Source organism: Thermobia domestica, chromosome 11 (genome assembly GCF_964235325.1).
Source record: "Thermobia domestica chromosome 11, izTheDome1.hap1.1, whole genome shotgun sequence".
NCBI lineage: Eukaryota > Metazoa > Arthropoda > Insecta > Zygentoma > Lepismatidae > Thermobia > Thermobia domestica.
In genome coordinates, this window is record NC_137464.1 from 23,607,380 (window position 1) to 23,624,654 (window position 17,275).

General features: G+C 35.7%; 2 protein-coding genes across 6 annotated transcripts in view; one reads left to right on the forward strand and one right to left on the reverse strand.

Annotated features, from left to right (window-relative positions):
- Positions 1-16,669, forward strand: part of LOC145663983 (uncharacterized) — a 30,951-nt gene extending 14,282 nt beyond the window's left edge. Inside the window, exons 2-3 of the mRNA XM_081730247.1 lie at positions 6,702-6,863; positions 13,359-16,669. Of these exons, the coding sequence (XP_081586373.1) occupies positions 6,702-6,863; positions 13,359-13,576 (380 nt within the window). The 3' untranslated portion in view covers positions 13,577-16,669. The remainder of the gene's footprint in view (positions 1-6,701; positions 6,864-13,358) is intronic.
- Nrx-1 (Neurexin 1) overlaps positions 1-17,275 on the reverse strand; it is a 962,813-nt gene that overhangs the window by 195,523 nt on the left and 750,015 nt on the right. The gene's annotated exons all lie outside the window — the stretch shown is intronic.

A 17,275-nucleotide genomic window follows, 5' to 3' on the forward strand; every position in this document is an offset into this window, starting at 1 on the left:
ATTAGAAATAATATTTATTCGTATGGATTTGAGACTTGTTAATATTGCCCCCTTAATTTGTCATGTATGGAACGGGCCCAGGGAACGGAGCAGCCTCGCAGACCTTGCCGTACAGAAGGGTTCACAGGCTCCGGGGGGCCATAAAGAGTGAAGGAAAGATGGAAACAGTGGCCCAAGAATTCGGAAAACAACTTTTCTAGGGGGCCCAAATACACGTATTTATGATTATCCCCTCAGAATGAATCTAAGTTACGACGCTGGAAATAGGTGACAAGTTATTACATATTCAACTGCTTTCCTTTCTATGGAATTATTGTTTGTTCCTTTCTGTCTGAAAAAGTGAGATTTTTGAGATATGACCCTTTGTTGAGCAGTGGCGGATTTAGGATTTTGTTTCGGAGGATGTGCACAACACGGGGGAAGCAGGGGCAATTGCCCACCTGAGATTGAGAATTAAATACATTTTAATTTATCCATAAATTGAAGTTTTAATGACAATAATGGCAGACTGGTGAATCTTATATGATATAATATATATAAAAATTGAGCAGTGAATCTAACTTTTTTTTCTATAAAGGTAACCAAGAAAGTTCTGTCAGTTTTTCACCCACTACCTTCGAACATCGATATGTTACCTACCGGGAAGATAAAAAATATTCCCCATCAGCATCGACGACTTTCTGCCAATGTTCTGGAAGGCCATGGATTCCATCGCTGTAGAACTTGGTGGCCCGTGAAGCGAAGAAGGTATCAAGTGCATTTTGCACCTTTACTAGAGATTTGAACTGGCGTCCTCTAAGGTGATTGTCCAACGAATGGAACAGATGATATTCGGAAGGTCCAATGTCCGGGGAGAATGGCGCATGCAATTAATGGTGTTTCGGGTTATTCTAGCCCCACGCGTTGTCCTGTAACAGGAGGACTCCTTTGCGATTCAGAAATGCTGGCTCCAGAGTTTCAAGTTTTTCTTGAACACGGCTCAACTGCTAAGGGTATACAGTTGCATTGATGCTTTGATCACCTGGTAGCTGTTCCCGATGCACGAGCCGCAAGCAGTCCACCAAACATACAGGAGGACATTTTTCTAGTGGAATGCTAGTTTAGGCTGTTTTGGAACCGGTTCATGGGATGCTAACCAGTGATGACGGAGCCGTTGAGCTTCGTACAGAACCCACTTCTCATCACATGTCAACACCCTTCCAAAAATGTCTCCTTCCTCAGACAAGACAGCAAAGAAACACAGGTGCCTGATCACGTTGCCTTCTGGCCCGGAGTCAAATCACGTGGGACTCATCGACTCAACTTGTAGTACTCCCCAAGTTGATGGGGGAGCTGCCGAATGGTTTCTCCACTCACATTGAATTGTAGTTCCAGTTTCTCACATATCTGGCCATTGTTCACCTCAATTGCTGCCTAAAGATCTTCATTTTGTACATATGTTGGTCTTCCAGCACGTAGTGCGTCTTCCAGTGTTTCGTCACCGTTCTTAACCTTGTTAAATTACCGCTGCACTGTCCGCGTAGTCACGACACCCTCACCAAAGGCCTTGCATATCTTCCGCCCCGCTGTAGCGGCGTTTGAACTCGTACAGCATACATGCCATTATGACTCTCTGTGGAGGTTTCTGTTCACTCTGTCCTTAGGCAAGTTCAGGGTGTCACTGAACTGCCACAACCAGGTAGTACGTTGGATATACCCACACCAAGAACTGACCTTCGCCTTATCTCTATTCACATTCAACAAACGGTGTGAGGGCAATTGAACACAGACCTCCACAAAAAGCGACAGAACGTTCTTGGTTACCTTTATATTTATAGAAGAAAAGGAAGAATCCTCTTGTCCTACCTTATTTCCCGGGCTACCTATTCCCCCTTTTGATTTTCTTTAATTCAAATATTTACCTTTCTTTATAACTAAACGATGTAAATATTCCTTTACTATAATAACTAAAGTCCTGTTATGTTGATATCCGTGCAAGTTGGTGTGGAACACCCGTTTCGCTTATTAGCTCATCTTAGTTTTAGTGTTATTGTCGATGGCCGACTTGAATCACAACTAACAACAGTCGAAAGTATGATAGGAGAAACGAAAGAAAGTAACAACTAATAAGAAAAAGAGTAGAAGAGTAGAATGGACGAAAGAAAGAAAAAAGAATGCAGTTCCACATGGAATCAAATTTGACAAATTTATTATTTCTGACCAAAGAGCATTAGAAAATGAAAAGTCAATGAAATTCTTAAAAATGGATTATTGTAGGCGGTATTCGAAAAACGGGCTTTAGCCCGATTGCCCCCTAAACACGCCACTGTGTGAAACGTTTAGAATGATATATATAGAGCAATCCACATTATGCTTTATTTTTTTAAAAAAATTATGCTTTATTATGCTTTATTGTTAATTTCAATCATTGTTTTATATTAATCGACCGTGTATAATGTGTAGTATTTACTATACATTAAATATTCTTAATATCTTGATCTATTTATTAATATTTTATGCAACCAGTTTCTTTCATATTTAATGAACTTTCTACTTAATCCGTTTTAAAGAGATATGCTTTACTCGAATCAATTTTCTCTATCACTTGAGTGCGCCTTAGAGGTGCATATATATAGATAAGAAAAGTAAAAGATGCCACCAAAAAGTACAGAAAGTGCTGAAGTTCAAGAGGTACACATAACAATATAGTGTGGAGCTCTTGTGCACTTTTTGTATATACATTTCGAATCATCTTACATAACTGCGCAGTTACACTTAGAAGAAAACTATTGCTTATTCATTGTTGGCGGAAAGTTTTCTTCTTCTTTTCCTTGTTTCTTTTTTCCACTTTAAAGGATTATTCCGAAAAGTTTAAAGAAATAAAAATAAGCTTTTAATTGTTGCATTGTCATGTTCTCAAAGATTTTGCATTGTAAATATTGGTTTTAAAAATATTAATACTTTATGTTAAACTTGCAGTTAAACAGAATTTTCTAACACTTGTTCTAATAGAATTTTCCAAGAATTGTGGTATATTTTTTAAATTATGCTTTATACATTATTTTCTAAAATTATGCTTTATCATGCTTTTAAAATTAGTTTCTTCTGGACTCAGACAAGCACAGCCATGTTCAAGGTACCAACCATATGTGTAAATTGCTATTATGCTTTTTATGCTTTTGGGTTTCCCTAATCATATATGATTAAGTCTAGGGTGACCAAATCGTCAACTAGAAAAAAAACCGGACACCTTTTATTTCTGGATATATTGCTCCCCTAAATATATATTTTTGCCTTTCCGTCCCCCCCCCCTCTCTCTGTATCCCCCACAAAAATTAGTAAATTTACACTTTTTAATTTTAAAACCTATTTAAAAAAATTCTGGAATTAATTAAATAACAAGTAACTATCAGCAACTAACAAAAAATGAAATATTTGAAAACATTACTAAAAATATATGAGCGCTCAAATCTGTCACCGACAGGATTTATAATTACTCTCAGCATCGGATTCGAACTCCTTTTATTTGCATTTTGTTACTTTTAAACATTATTTCACTTACAATTGATTTTCTTTTTACTTTTACTTTTATAGTTCTATACCTTTGTTCCCCTTTCGTAGTGTGTTAGATTTTAGTAAAATCACGGAAACACCGATGACAGGGCCTCAATGCGCCCAAACAGAGAGTAAAAACAGGTTACATTGTTTTTCATAAGACTTTCAGCCCCTTGCACTGTCGTCTGCGGAGTGGGGAGGCCTAGGAGGCCAGTGCAGTGCAGCCACCACATCCAATATCGCAAACGTCGCAATGACGTTGCTCAGTAATTAGACATATTCCAATATAATCACGTAGCTTAGAAAATAATATAAATTAGGAAATTTTAGCGATTCGAAAGGTTTTTTGTACCCAATGTACGTAAATACGGGACATTTTGGCGTCCCGGGAGAATTTTTCGGGACACCGGGAATGGTAGTGAAAAAACGGGACAATCCCGTTTTTTCGGGACGGTTGGTCACCCTAATTAAGTCACTCTTCACTAGGCGATAAGAAAGAAAAAACTTCAGACTAAAAGTTGACAACATTGACACTCTTATTGATCATTATGTTTACTTCTCATTCGTAGAGAATTTTATTAGCGTGGATTATGCATATAGTGAAAAATCCCACATATATTGCCACTTTCGACGAAAATTCCCTTTATCCCATTCCCAATAATTAATATTTAAAAAAATCCCACAAAATGGAATTTTCTCCACGTGTTGGCCAGAGATGGAGTATGTCAGTGGGTGTGGGTCAACAGGACGTGACCCACTGCACCCACCATTAACCGTGAACCACTCTGACCAATTGTCCCACCATGATTCACTCTGACCCATTGACCTGCCATGACTCACTCTGGCCCATTGACCGATCACGACTCAGTCTGACTCATCAACTCACTCGACTCAGTTCAGACACCATCTTCTGAACACTGGTGAATTTGTCTACGATTCACTTTCAAGGCCTCCATTTCTTCTTTTTTTTTCATTTGTTTCTATTTACTTACTTGAGATGAGTATATGTAAGTGAAAAAAAAAACTTTTGCAGGGCCGGATTTAGCATTTTGGCGCCCCTAGGCCCAATAATTTTTTCCGCCCCTAGTCTGGTTAAAGTTACTTTCCTAAAAACCTTTATTAAAACATTATATCAGGCCTATATGTTAATTACTTAAACACCAACCACTCCACGATGCAATTTTATCATTGCAAGTTTTTTGAGGAATTTACTTGGTTCTGGGCTTAACAAAATACCGTTAATGTATTAACAAAAGATTGGTGAATAACTGGTTTTGTTCAATTTAGCCATTTGGGCAAATAAATAAAAAAAACTGTAGTAAAAAAAAATAAGTAAATAAGTAAAAGAAAAAAACAGCCAGTTTTCCCGTGTTTGAGATCAATGTTGTAACGAAGTTGATGCATAATGTTGAAAAATAGTTTAACTTTACCAACAATTATTTATTCCAATGAACTTCAAAATAAGAATGCTTTATTAGCCTGATTTTTTTAAAATCAATTAAAAAAAATACGTTAAGTTATGGTTATTTATTTTTATTTCTAGATATTTTTTTAAATTTTTTTTTCTCTCGGCCGTGCGCCCCCTAGGAGCTTGCGCCCATAGGCCCGGGCCTACCGGGCCTATTGGGAAATCCGGCCCTGCAGTTTTGGATATTGATATTTATAATTGTAATAATAGCAATAGGACTTACTGCTTGGCTTTCGAGACACAGTTTTTTTTTTCCCTTTACGTTGGTCTACTTTACCTTGATTTGAGACTTTCAAATTTCATTCTGTTTTCCACTGAAAAGTATCTGTAATTTAACAAGGAAATAATTATATATGATAATTAAATTGAAATTCATGGCCCATGATAAACACTTTACCATTTTATATAATAGTAAAGGTCAGATCCACCGGTATTGAAACAGAGCGGTGCTTGAGCGATTTGACCGTAGAAATTCAAACTCCGATTAGTGATAACTTCACAGCCTTGTTTTATTACAAGTGAAAACTCTTTAGTCAGTGGTGAGGAGGGCGTGGATCATGGATCAGAGTTGATGACGATGTGTTTTGTTGGGTGGTGAGTCGGAGTTAGTCATGGTGGGTTGTGGGTCATGGGTAGGGTGATCAACCGTCCCGTAAAAACGGGATTGTCCCGTTTTTTTCACTACCATTCAAGGTGTCTCGAAAGATTTTTCCCGGGACGCCAAAATGTCCCGTATTTTTATACATTGGATACAAAACAACTTTCCAATCTAAAATTTCCTAACTTATATTATAATTTTCTAAGCTATGTAATTATATTGGAATATGTCTAATTACTGAGCAACGTCATATGAAGTCTGAGATATTTGATGTGCTGGCTGCACTGTTTTCCCTCCTAGGCCTCCCCTTTCAAGACTTCCACTCCGCAGACAACAGTGCTAGGGGCTGAAAGTCTTATGAAAAAAACAAACTGTTTTTACTTTCTGTTTCGGGCGATGGAAGACTGAGGCGCTGTCATCAGTACAGTACAGTGTTTCCGTGATTTGACTAAGATGTAACATACTGTCATTTACGAAAGGGGAACAAAAGTATAGAACTATAAAAGTGGAAGTAAAAAGAAAACTAGTTGTAAGTGAAATAATGTTTAAAAGTAAGAAAAAGCAAACAAAGAGAGTTGGAATCCGATGCTGAGAGTAGTTCGTTATAAATTCTGCCGGTGACAGATTTTGTTGATTGCCAGATATTGATGAATGTTTCATATATTTTTAGTAATGTTCTCAAAATTTCATTTTTTGTTAGTTGCTGATAGTTACTTGTTATTTAATAATTCTACAACCTTTTAAATAGGTTTTAATAGGTGTAAATTTGCTCTTTTTTCTGAGAGATACAGAGAGAGAGAGAGAGCGAGAGAGAGAGAGAGAGAGAGAGAGAGAGAGAGATAGGCAACGGAAAGGCAAAAATATATATTTAGGGGATCTACCTATCCAAAAGTAAAAAAGTTGTTCCGTTTTTTCTAGTTGACGATTTGGTCACCCTAGTCATGGGTCAAGTTTTCATTGACCCACGCAATATCTGCTGTTGGCATCACTAGTTGAACTGACTTATTAGATTAATATTTCTTGAATTAATAAAAGGTAATAAATGAATTTAATAGGCTATTATTGAATTTAAATTTTACTTTTTTTTTGTTTCCATTCTAGGTTTAGCAATATCCTGTTTTGTATGCAACAGCATCAACGACACAGACTGTGACGATAGCCCGCCACCTATCCGCTACAAAATGGATTGTTCTAAAGTTGGGGATCATAATTATACAACCTGCAGAAAAATTGATCAGATTATTGAGTTTGAACAAAATGGAAGTAAGTATTACAACTTAATTTTATTGTTCTAAATAGATCTTGTAATTACTGTTTTGAAAAACTTGTATAGTAGTACGGCACAATCATACGAATTACATTTTATATAATTTTGATGGTCCTGTCTGTCTTCTAACGTAAGTTGGTCGCCTGTCTGTCTTCTAACTTGGCCACTTATTATTTTGTTTGTAACTTGACAACTTATTACTCTATAAGTTGGTCGCATGTCTATCTTGTAACTTGGTCACTTATTACTCTGTACTCGAAGTATTAAATACTTCGAAATTTTAAGAAGTAGAATGTGTGTCACTGTCAGACGGATGTGTGTCACCATTAGAACAGACAAACGAGAATGAATATATGGTATTTTACAACTTTTTTAAAAGAACATATACAGTTAATAAACTCGAAAACTACATATTGGGAAACCACATAGTTTATACCATTTACCTAACATTGTTAGGGTCATTAAGTGGAGAAGACTCAGATGGGTAAGTCATACACAGTGCCGTAATAAATCTTTTTGTGGCCCCGCTGCAGCGATGTATTAGCACCCCCTCCCAATAACTGAGTTGGCGCCAATACAGAAGGATGTTTGAAGGTCCCAATCAGTGAGTTGATCCCGATGTTAGTAGAGGGCACCTCTGGAGTCTCCCAATCAGCGAGTTTGTTGAAGACATAACAGTTGAAGCTAGATAGCATAACAACGACTCTCCCTTGAATTGATTTATACGTAAACGTTCCCCGGTTGGACTTGTAGGGCTTTCTCTCCTCGGTTCCACTTGCTGTATCAATGGCTGGCTCTCTTTGCCTGGAAACTACGTAAGTTGGTTTCCTGTCTGTCTTCTAACTTGGCCACTTATTACTGTGAAGTAACGTATAGTTGTATGTACTTTTGAGTTAATGTGTTAAATTTAATTTCCATTATTTTATCAGGTTATGTTCTATCTATAACTGAATTTAACAGAATCATTGAACACTTGAAGTACATTCACAGACAGTTTGAATAAGCATGCACCTATTTCATCATTGTGATTACCAAAGCTGCTAATAAACAAAACTAGTTTCCCTTCCTGCTTTTGTGCATTCCTTTCCGCCTAGCCTGATGCTTCCTAGTTCACTGATCACAAGAGTAATCGTTTCTCGTTGAATAAAATTACCGAGGACATACACAGGAATCGTAAGAAGAAGCATAACGCACTATTGGAGATCTACCAACTCCATGTCTTTGTAATACCATTCTGTGGGTCCATCGCCACAGATCCTATTTGGTAAAAAACACCTGATTAGTGAAGTAAAAATTAAGGAGTACATAATATCATTGAAGATTCATTACAGAAGATAACTCAACGCCCCTAGCAGCTCAACAGGATTAGGTTCCAGTTGTCAGCTGGCTCCAATATTTTCCAGATTCCTCCAGAGAGATCCATTCATCGATCCAGATGACGAAGACGACACCAGTCTAATAAGAGTTATTCAAGCTAGTGCTCTTCCTTTTTTTTTTTTTTTTTTACAATTTAAACCTGTCTCTCTTTACCTTTCCTTCATAACTAGTCACCTTTTATACGATTGAAACATTTGAATTTCATTTAAATTCGAACATATCCTTTAAAGTAAAGTACCGTGTTGGGCATCAGTTTTTATCCCTTGTATAAGTATTTAGAGATAATATTCTGAGCTACTAACTGATGGTCCCACACACACGGCACATTAACTTACTTTGTTTGCAACTAGGCGACTTATTACTCTGTAAGTTGGCCACCTGTCTAACTTGGAACGTGGCCACATTGAAGGAACATTGTTCCTATGCTAATATGTTACATTTATCTCTGTACATTAGACACCTAAGTGATTTTCTCCCCCTTAGAAACCCCTTCAGATCATATTTTGATGTGCCTCGGAGGGTCCCAAGGGAAAAAGAGGGAAAAACTTGTCCGTCGAAAGTCACTTTTCAAAAAATATAGCAACGATGGTACTGTTTATTGCTTTGATATGTGTTGTCGGCGAGTAAGTTACATGAAAAGATTGGTGTCACTTATTACTGTTGTGAAGGCCTAGGGAAAAAAAAAAAAAAAAAAAAACAGGAAATTTGGGTTAAAAAACATTTCTTTACAATTTTTTCCTGAGCATAAAAAACCGGAAAGTTTGGGGAAAATTGAAATTTTCGAATATTTTACTGTATTATGCTTTTAAAATGAAAACTATTTTATATTTACTAGTTTACAGTTAAGGTCATTGAGTATTCATGTTTCTTGTGTTAGAATAGGGAAATATATGTGCAAATATATGTGCACCACAAACCCAAACACTATAAAGTTTACCACCATTATACACTGGAATTATGACTACAAAAGAAACTCAAATATAATCCTAGTTAGCTTAATTAATATATTCGCATTTAAATTATCCTAAGCAATCTTATGAAGTTCCCGCTTGATGGCAGAGAAGTGTTAAAATAACGAGACCAGCATCATATTAGTTAATATGTTAAAATCAAATATTATACTTTATAAAAAAAAATCTTTTGCTCGGAAATATTGGCAAAATCCGGGGAAAACAACTGAAAAATATTTTTTTCGCCTGGTGCTAATCTTACTTTCTGGAACCTGTCTTCAACATATATACAATGAATTTCGCTAACAGAAAACAAAGCAACAAGTTTTAATTTTACTTCTTAATTTTCTGATTTCTGATAAAAGTCTGTCTTTATTATTTGTATATTTTTCGAGTTCGGCATGATATGGAAACATCTGTGGAATAGAATAGACAATGAAATGGAACAGACAGCACTCCTTTCAAGACAGATAAAAAGAAGAAAATAGAGGAATCATTCAGCCTAATCTGTTCGATCCAATATAGAAAGAAAATAAACTGTCACATGATGACATCTGTAGTGCGTTTGACCGCATTAGAATGCAAGCTGGCCACTTACAAAATTTGGATATTGGTAGATATTGTGAAATCTAGCTGAATTTAGAACGTCTACTGGTCTTTGGAAAAGAAGTTACCTTTGATATTCAGCCAAGCACAGATCCTGCTAGATGGTGGAGAGGTCTGTGTACAAATCAACCATTGACTTCAGTAGCAATTCGTGTACTGGAAGTCCCTCCAACATCAGCAGGTTGTGGGAGAATTTGATCTGGATTTGTAAACATCCACACGCAGAAAAGAATAGACTTATCAACAAACATATGGAAAAACATATGTAATTCATAGTAATCTTAAATTGAGAAGCAGTGCATCACAGCAACCGGAGACAATGTCCTCTTCAGGTTCGGACGAATCTCACACTGACACCACATCATGAAGAAAAAACACACAAATGTGCTTTTCCTTTTACCAAATGTTCTACGAATCGTGTGTATACTAGCAATCTACGAATCGTGTGTATACAAACAACTAGGCGTGTCGTGTCGGTGATGATAAAATGGGATGAATGTGTTAGCATGTTTTCATGTGCGAAGTTTGTATTCTTGCTAAGTGAAAGAATCAGATTTCGTTTGGTTTACTTTTGTTACCTCAGAAGTTCTGTCGCATATTCAAATATTTCTTTCAAATGTTTCACTGAAGTGTACAATTTTCTTTTTTCTTGTTTTTATAACTACAAGAATTACAGTACATTTGTGACAATAACAAAATGAAAAATATTTGTTTCAGTTGGTGATGTTGAAGTTGTTTCAGCAATATACGTTACATTTTTCATAAAATATTTCATCATTATTACAGATAATTTGCCGTACTACAGAACACGTATTTGTTTACATACAGGATTTTGTACACAAAGTTTTATATAAAAGTCTATAATAGAATATTAAATAATAGTAATTATATGTTTTAGTGCATGAGTATTAGTGAAATTTGCCTACTGCTCTTTATTTTAAGAAGTAATTTGGTTAAAATTAACAAAACTTCGCCAAATCAAAGAGCATATTAAGAACTCAGTTTCATTCAACGTTCACCTCTGGTGCATGTGATCCCGGGTTCAAACCCTGCTCCCGCCAAGTGAACTTTGTGGTGGACAAACACCGTGCGCGTGGCTTTTCTCGGGGTTCTCCCGTTTCCTCCCACTTTCTTCATTCCACCATTTCATTCATTTCTCATAATCACCGTCTCCTTTAGCCTAACCGGCATAACCGTGGGACGTAAAACTCAAAGATTTCATTTCATTTTCAGTTTCATTCAATAGACCTATTTGTTACAACAGAAACGCTTCGTGATGGTAATCTTGTATGTAACTATAAAAGTTCTGTAATTAATACACATCTACGAATAAATGACTAAAAAGCACATAAAGGAAATAAGTGCAAACTATTAATTTTCACGAATAATTGCAACAGTTTCATTTTTGAATGTTTCTTAGGATTTAGGATTTAGATTTCTGGGCTTTCGGCATCTAAGGCCATTTAGCCCGTCACGATTTGAGGGATGACGTCCCTCGGCGAGCACACAATCCGGGGAAAGGGAAGGAAGAAAGGATTGGGGAAGGAAGGAAGCGACCTGGGACCTATAAGTTAGGTACCACCCTTATTCGCAATATTGAAATTTCTTAATTTACACTTTTCATGCGTTCGAAAAAAAATTGTCCCATTACTAGGAAAATTAACCTAACACAAATTTTTTTCTTTTCAGAATTTTTCCAATTTTTTGAAAAAAAAAAAATTACCAACAGGTTCAAAATTTCCGGAAATTTTATAACACTACGTGTCACTAAGATGAATAAAAAGATTGGTGTTACTAAGAGTTTTTCCTTTCATATTCTACATTGCAAAATATTTCGTATCCATATGGATTTATTGAGCTAGGGCGTCCTTTTGCTTTTATGAAAATCCTTTCCCATCTAGCAGGCACGTAGCCAGGATTTCGTAATAGGGGGGTCCGAGACATGAAATACTGTGGTTATCACACCAGAGTTCGATTATTCTAAACTAATTTACTAGTAACATATATTGGTTCGTTTAGTCAGGATTTCGTGATAGGGGGGGAGTATGATATGAAATATTGTGGTTATCACACCAGGAGCCTGATCAATTTAAACATTTTACTAGCAACATATATTGGTATGTTAAGACTTTAAAATTATGACATGTTATTAAGGGCGCCGATTTCTTTGTAAATTGGGGGGGGGGTCCATTCAGATGCAGAAGGCGTATATGAGGATTTTAAGACAAATTGCATTCAAATTATGTCAATATATTGTATATTCATAAATACAAGAAGGGATCCCACATGACCTTTGGGGGAACAGGCCCCCTCGGCCCCCAGGATCTGCGCCCATGCATGTTAGTAAGTATTTTAGTAACAAACTATGAAGAAATCTCGAATAAAAGAATATTTAAAAAAATATTTTTAAAAATTTTACAATATCTACGTCCCTTCTTTTATTCATCCAAATATAACAATTTTCCTTTCATTATGATCTCAACTATTAAAAAAGGTAATGTCCAATAATGTCTTGTAAAATATTTTATAATATCTGCGTTCCTTTCTCTGTTGAATCAAATGTTAACAGGACTTGCTTTCCACATAACTTTTTTGTTTTATTATTCCGTCAATTACTGTCTGTTCCAAATGACAAGTTAAAGGAGCAGTAGAAAACCTTTTTGAAATAACATGTTTGATACTGCAAGGATGCGATGACGAAAAATTATTTTTATTTTTAGCTTTTTTATCTTTATATTTTATCTTTATTTTTAACGTTGATTCTTCCTATTTCTTGTTTCTTTTTGTTTCGTTCTTCCTTAATTTTTTATTTCTGGTCTCGAAGGGGGGATCCGGACCCCCCGGACCCACCCCTTGGCTACGTGCCTGCATCTAGATGCTTGCAAGAATTTGAGATTCATGCTGCAAAGTGTTAAAGAGAAAGGAAAATAAGACACAACAAGTCTATTATTATTATTTTTATTATTATTATTATTATTATTATTATTATTATTATTATTATTATTATTATTATTATTATTATTATTATTATTATTATTATTATTATTATTATTATTATTATTCCGCTGCTTGCTGGCTAACACATATTAGCAGCTGTTTCCAAATGCTCAACGGGTCAATTATAAGTGTTTCGCTACCTAAAGAATGAAATAATATGGATATTTTGAGTAGTTCCTGGAAGAACTGGAAAAGTGTGCTATTTAGTTTTTGAACTGCCGAAATCACATTTAAAACACATCGTGCAAACGACAAAATAATACTCGTATTATTACATACGGTGTTTTATGTTTTGTTAAAAATACTACACGTTATTTTTTAAAATACAAACGAATGCGTGAATAAAATTAGTAACTGCGTTGATAGCGCTTACATTACAATTTATAGTTTTTGCAGCTAAAAATATAAATTTATTTTCCGTAATTGGTCACCTGTTTAACTTGTTCACTTTTCAGTGGAATCGATAGTGGCCAACATAGGTAGGTTTCAATACAATAAGTCGTATTTTGCATATGATAAAGAAATGCTTTAATGATCTTTTTATTTATTTATTTTTTCCAGTGGGCCCTGAAGAGCGTGTGATCAGAATTTGTGGATATGTAGATTCTCCATACAACAAAAACAGATGCTACCTAAGGGCTGGCTACGGTGGACGACAGGAAGTGTGTAATTGTCAGGAAGATTATTGCAACGGAAGCCCTGCTTCTCTCGTACCTACTTTGACAACATTATCTGTTTCCAGCATACTTTCAGCTTTTGCGATACGTGCATTTCTATGAAAAGTTTATTTTTTTAAAAAAATATCTAACACCCACGTGTGGAAAGATATCTTGTTCAAGACATTTATACGTATTATAAAATAGGTATCTATTAATTTATAATTAATGTCAAATTAAAATGTATTTAAAAAAAACTTCAATAAGGAAACACTGTGAGTAGATTTGAATTCCTATAGACTTAGGGAACACGTAGTTTTCAGTATTAATCTTCAGTGAATCAACTTTTTCATTGTGGAATAAAAAATATAGTAAAAATTAATGGATAATTCATAAGTTGTGCCTGTATAAAACTCTCGGGATGCCAACATAAAACAAATGATATACAGATTCCGTAAAATATATACTTATCTATTTCGTTACTTATATGACTGTAAAATGAACATATGATGTAAACAGAGTGTCAAACTAGAAATACCACTTTACAATACTCTTAACGCGCTTCAAACGACAACCGAGCACAGTGCCGTGCTGTGTGTGAGGAAGAGGGGGCGACGGGTACGGAAGCCGAAGTAAGGGGCGCAAAATTCGATAGGAAAAGGAAAAGAAAAGAAGGAAAGAAAAAAAAGAGAGAGGAAAAATTACTTGGAATATTTTAGATCAGTACAAACCAGTATGTACTTAAATCTCTTCCTGTTTTAGGAAGTGGTCCTATAATGTTACTCATGTTAGAAAAATGCATGTGCACATACATAAAATGGAAGGAAAAAGTAATAAAAAGTGCTCAAAATCAAGGAAAAGTATGCTTCATTTTTGAAAATTTTCTTACACTTCGTTCTAACCATGGTGGCGCTTTGCGGCTGGTCTGTCTACCTCACTCATGTGTACGGGAGCGCCGTCGTCCGTATACTGTCGCCCTGGGCGCTGATTTTCCACGGCACGGCACTGACCGAGTACTAGTTATTTGGATTCAAGGTCTTAACGAACAAAGGTGCCCGAACACACGAGAACGGCGCTCATGAGTTTCGAACTGACGCTCACTCGACCTCGCTCTAACGAAGTCAGCGTGAAGTTGGGTGAGCGCAAGTTCCAAATCATGTTATGAGTGTGCGATCGAGTGAGTGTGAAGTTGAAATGATGTTGTGATCGTAAGTTTGAATGAGGTCAGTCCAAAGAGGGTACATTTACTTACGACACATGTTCATTACACAGTCAGTGTAAGTAGATTATATATGTTAAGAGGAATCCATATTACACATAGGCGTGGGAGACTTGGGTTCGATTCCCGGCGAGAGCTCATGTGATTCTGATTTCACGTTAAGCTGTAGGTCTACGTCTCATATAGCCTCGTTGCTGAAAAGGACGCTAAACTGAAAATCAACCAATAACATTACACATAACTAACATCCTCTGACCAAAGTTCTGAAGAAGACTTGTTGAAGTGTGTGTATATATCTCTTTTGACGGACTATATTTTTGGATCAAAAGATTCAATATATTTTAATCAAAAGCTTTCTTGTAGGCCTTATATCTGGGGAACTCTATATGGTGTACCCAAACCCAAACTATCAGTTAACTTAGTATGATGTGCTTATTTCGCAGAAAATATGAAAATTCGATTTAGGGGCCTTTCAAAAATTTTGTGACCCCTGAATCAAAAACTAATTACTGGTCAAGATCGCAATTTTTTGATCCATTTTTGGTTTTCCTAATCCTACAATGCATAGTGAGACAGATATGGTCATAGGTAAATAATCTGTGCTTTCGTACATAAGGGTATGAATATTGCTAATGAATATTGAAGAAGATTGGGAACGATCGAAATTAGTTGTAATTCCACCGTTTGCGCATAGATGACACTATTAAGCCTACCGGTACTACCAAGGATGTTATAAAATGGAGGATCTGCCCATTCGTATTTTCATCATATGAACTCAGTGAAGCCGAAAAACAACCGAGCATCGTCTGAGCCGGAACATCTGATTGGCTACTCTCGTTTCCGCCATGATTGTTGGCTCGAAACATTGCGATCTTAGTGGCGCGGAATGGTCCGAGTAGGTGTGGCGAAGCTGTGATGTATGGCTTCACGATTTTGTTCTATGGGCAGATCCTATATTTTATTACATCCTTGGGTACTACCGTCACTCATTTTTGTTTTCTCTTGCAAAACTATTTTTTTTACAGACAATAAAAAATCATCTATTGTAGGTTTAAAATTCTTGTTTCTAAAATAAAAAAAAAAGATCACATGCCATGGGAGAATGTATAAAGAATACATGAAATTTCAAGAGTGAGTAATACTCGATGTGCAGCAAAAAAAAAAAGTCTTTTTTTATTGCATCCGTATTTTATTTGTTTTAAACGCACTGGCTGCACTCATCATCCAAGTTTTATTACAAACATATTAGTGTGAAATACATAAAGTAAAAATAACTCGTTTCAATATCCAGATCATTTTGACACGGTCTCGGCGTTCCGAGGGTTTTTGGGAAAGCAACATGTTGATAATATTTTCTATTAACATAAAACAATTGCCATTATATAAACGATTAACATACTTTATGCAAATGCGAATTTTAATTAATGAACATTACTTAAACTATTGAGAACCAGAGTGAGTCATGAGATCTTTTCAATTTTTAAAAGTAAAATTACTGTTACTCTTCTTTAATGTACACTCATGTCCAAAATGGTTATCGCATATCTGTAACTGTCTTCTTGTAAGAAAATTATTTGATAATGATTTTGCAGGGTACTTTTAATACTGATACTATGTGTATAATCGGGAAATGTATATTTGTGGTAAATTTCATAGGAAAAGAATTATAAATACGAAAATTAGAATGGATGAAACAAAATGTTGCTAAATGGACAAGAAAATTTTATTTTCGTTTTATTCTTATTTATTGCTCTTTTGACATGAAATTTGCCACATACATGTCTTTGCTGATTATACACATACTAACATTGTAAGAAATACCGGGCGAATCCGCTATCAAATTATATCCCTATAACAACATATTTATAGACATGCGACAATAATTTTGGACATGAATATACATTGATGGATATTGTATTTCATTACATCGATGTAAAAAAATACAAAGAGTAATATGACGAATATGTTGCATTAAAATAAAAATTTATTGATCGTTATTTTGATAAATTATTTATTAATCCTTCTTAATTCAATGTCCACAATCTTATTCTTTCTCTCCATCTTTTCCCATTTGTGTTGGATCGGTGTTTCTAATGAGTTTTCTCCATAACAGTCTTGTTCCAGAGTTCTTCCCCTGTTAGACCTTTCTCCCAGAAGTCATCATCCATTTTCTTCTTGGTTCCCCTCTACCTCTCTTCCCATCCACTTCCATTTCCATCACTCTTCTGACCACATAGACGTTTGTTATTTTCATTGAATAGCCGTACCATCGCACTCTTCTTTCTTGGGTCTTCTTAGATACGAGGAGCATCCAATAAGTTATCTACCTAGAAAGGAAGGAATGCAAGTAGACTCACCTCGTCATCACTGTTTTTGGATATAGTCCCTATGGAGTTCTATGCACCGTCGTCATTTTGTGGAAAGCGAAGAAATGCCAGACAAAAAAAAAAAAAAAAGAAAAGAAAAGAAAAAGAAAGAAAAAAGAAAGAAACTGCTTGTCATGGTCTGCAAATCATGATTTTCCCCGCAGGAGGCTATGTGCGGAACTTCTTCGGGGGCGGGGAATCGTGATGTTTCCACTCCTGCTTCTCTCAGGATCCCAA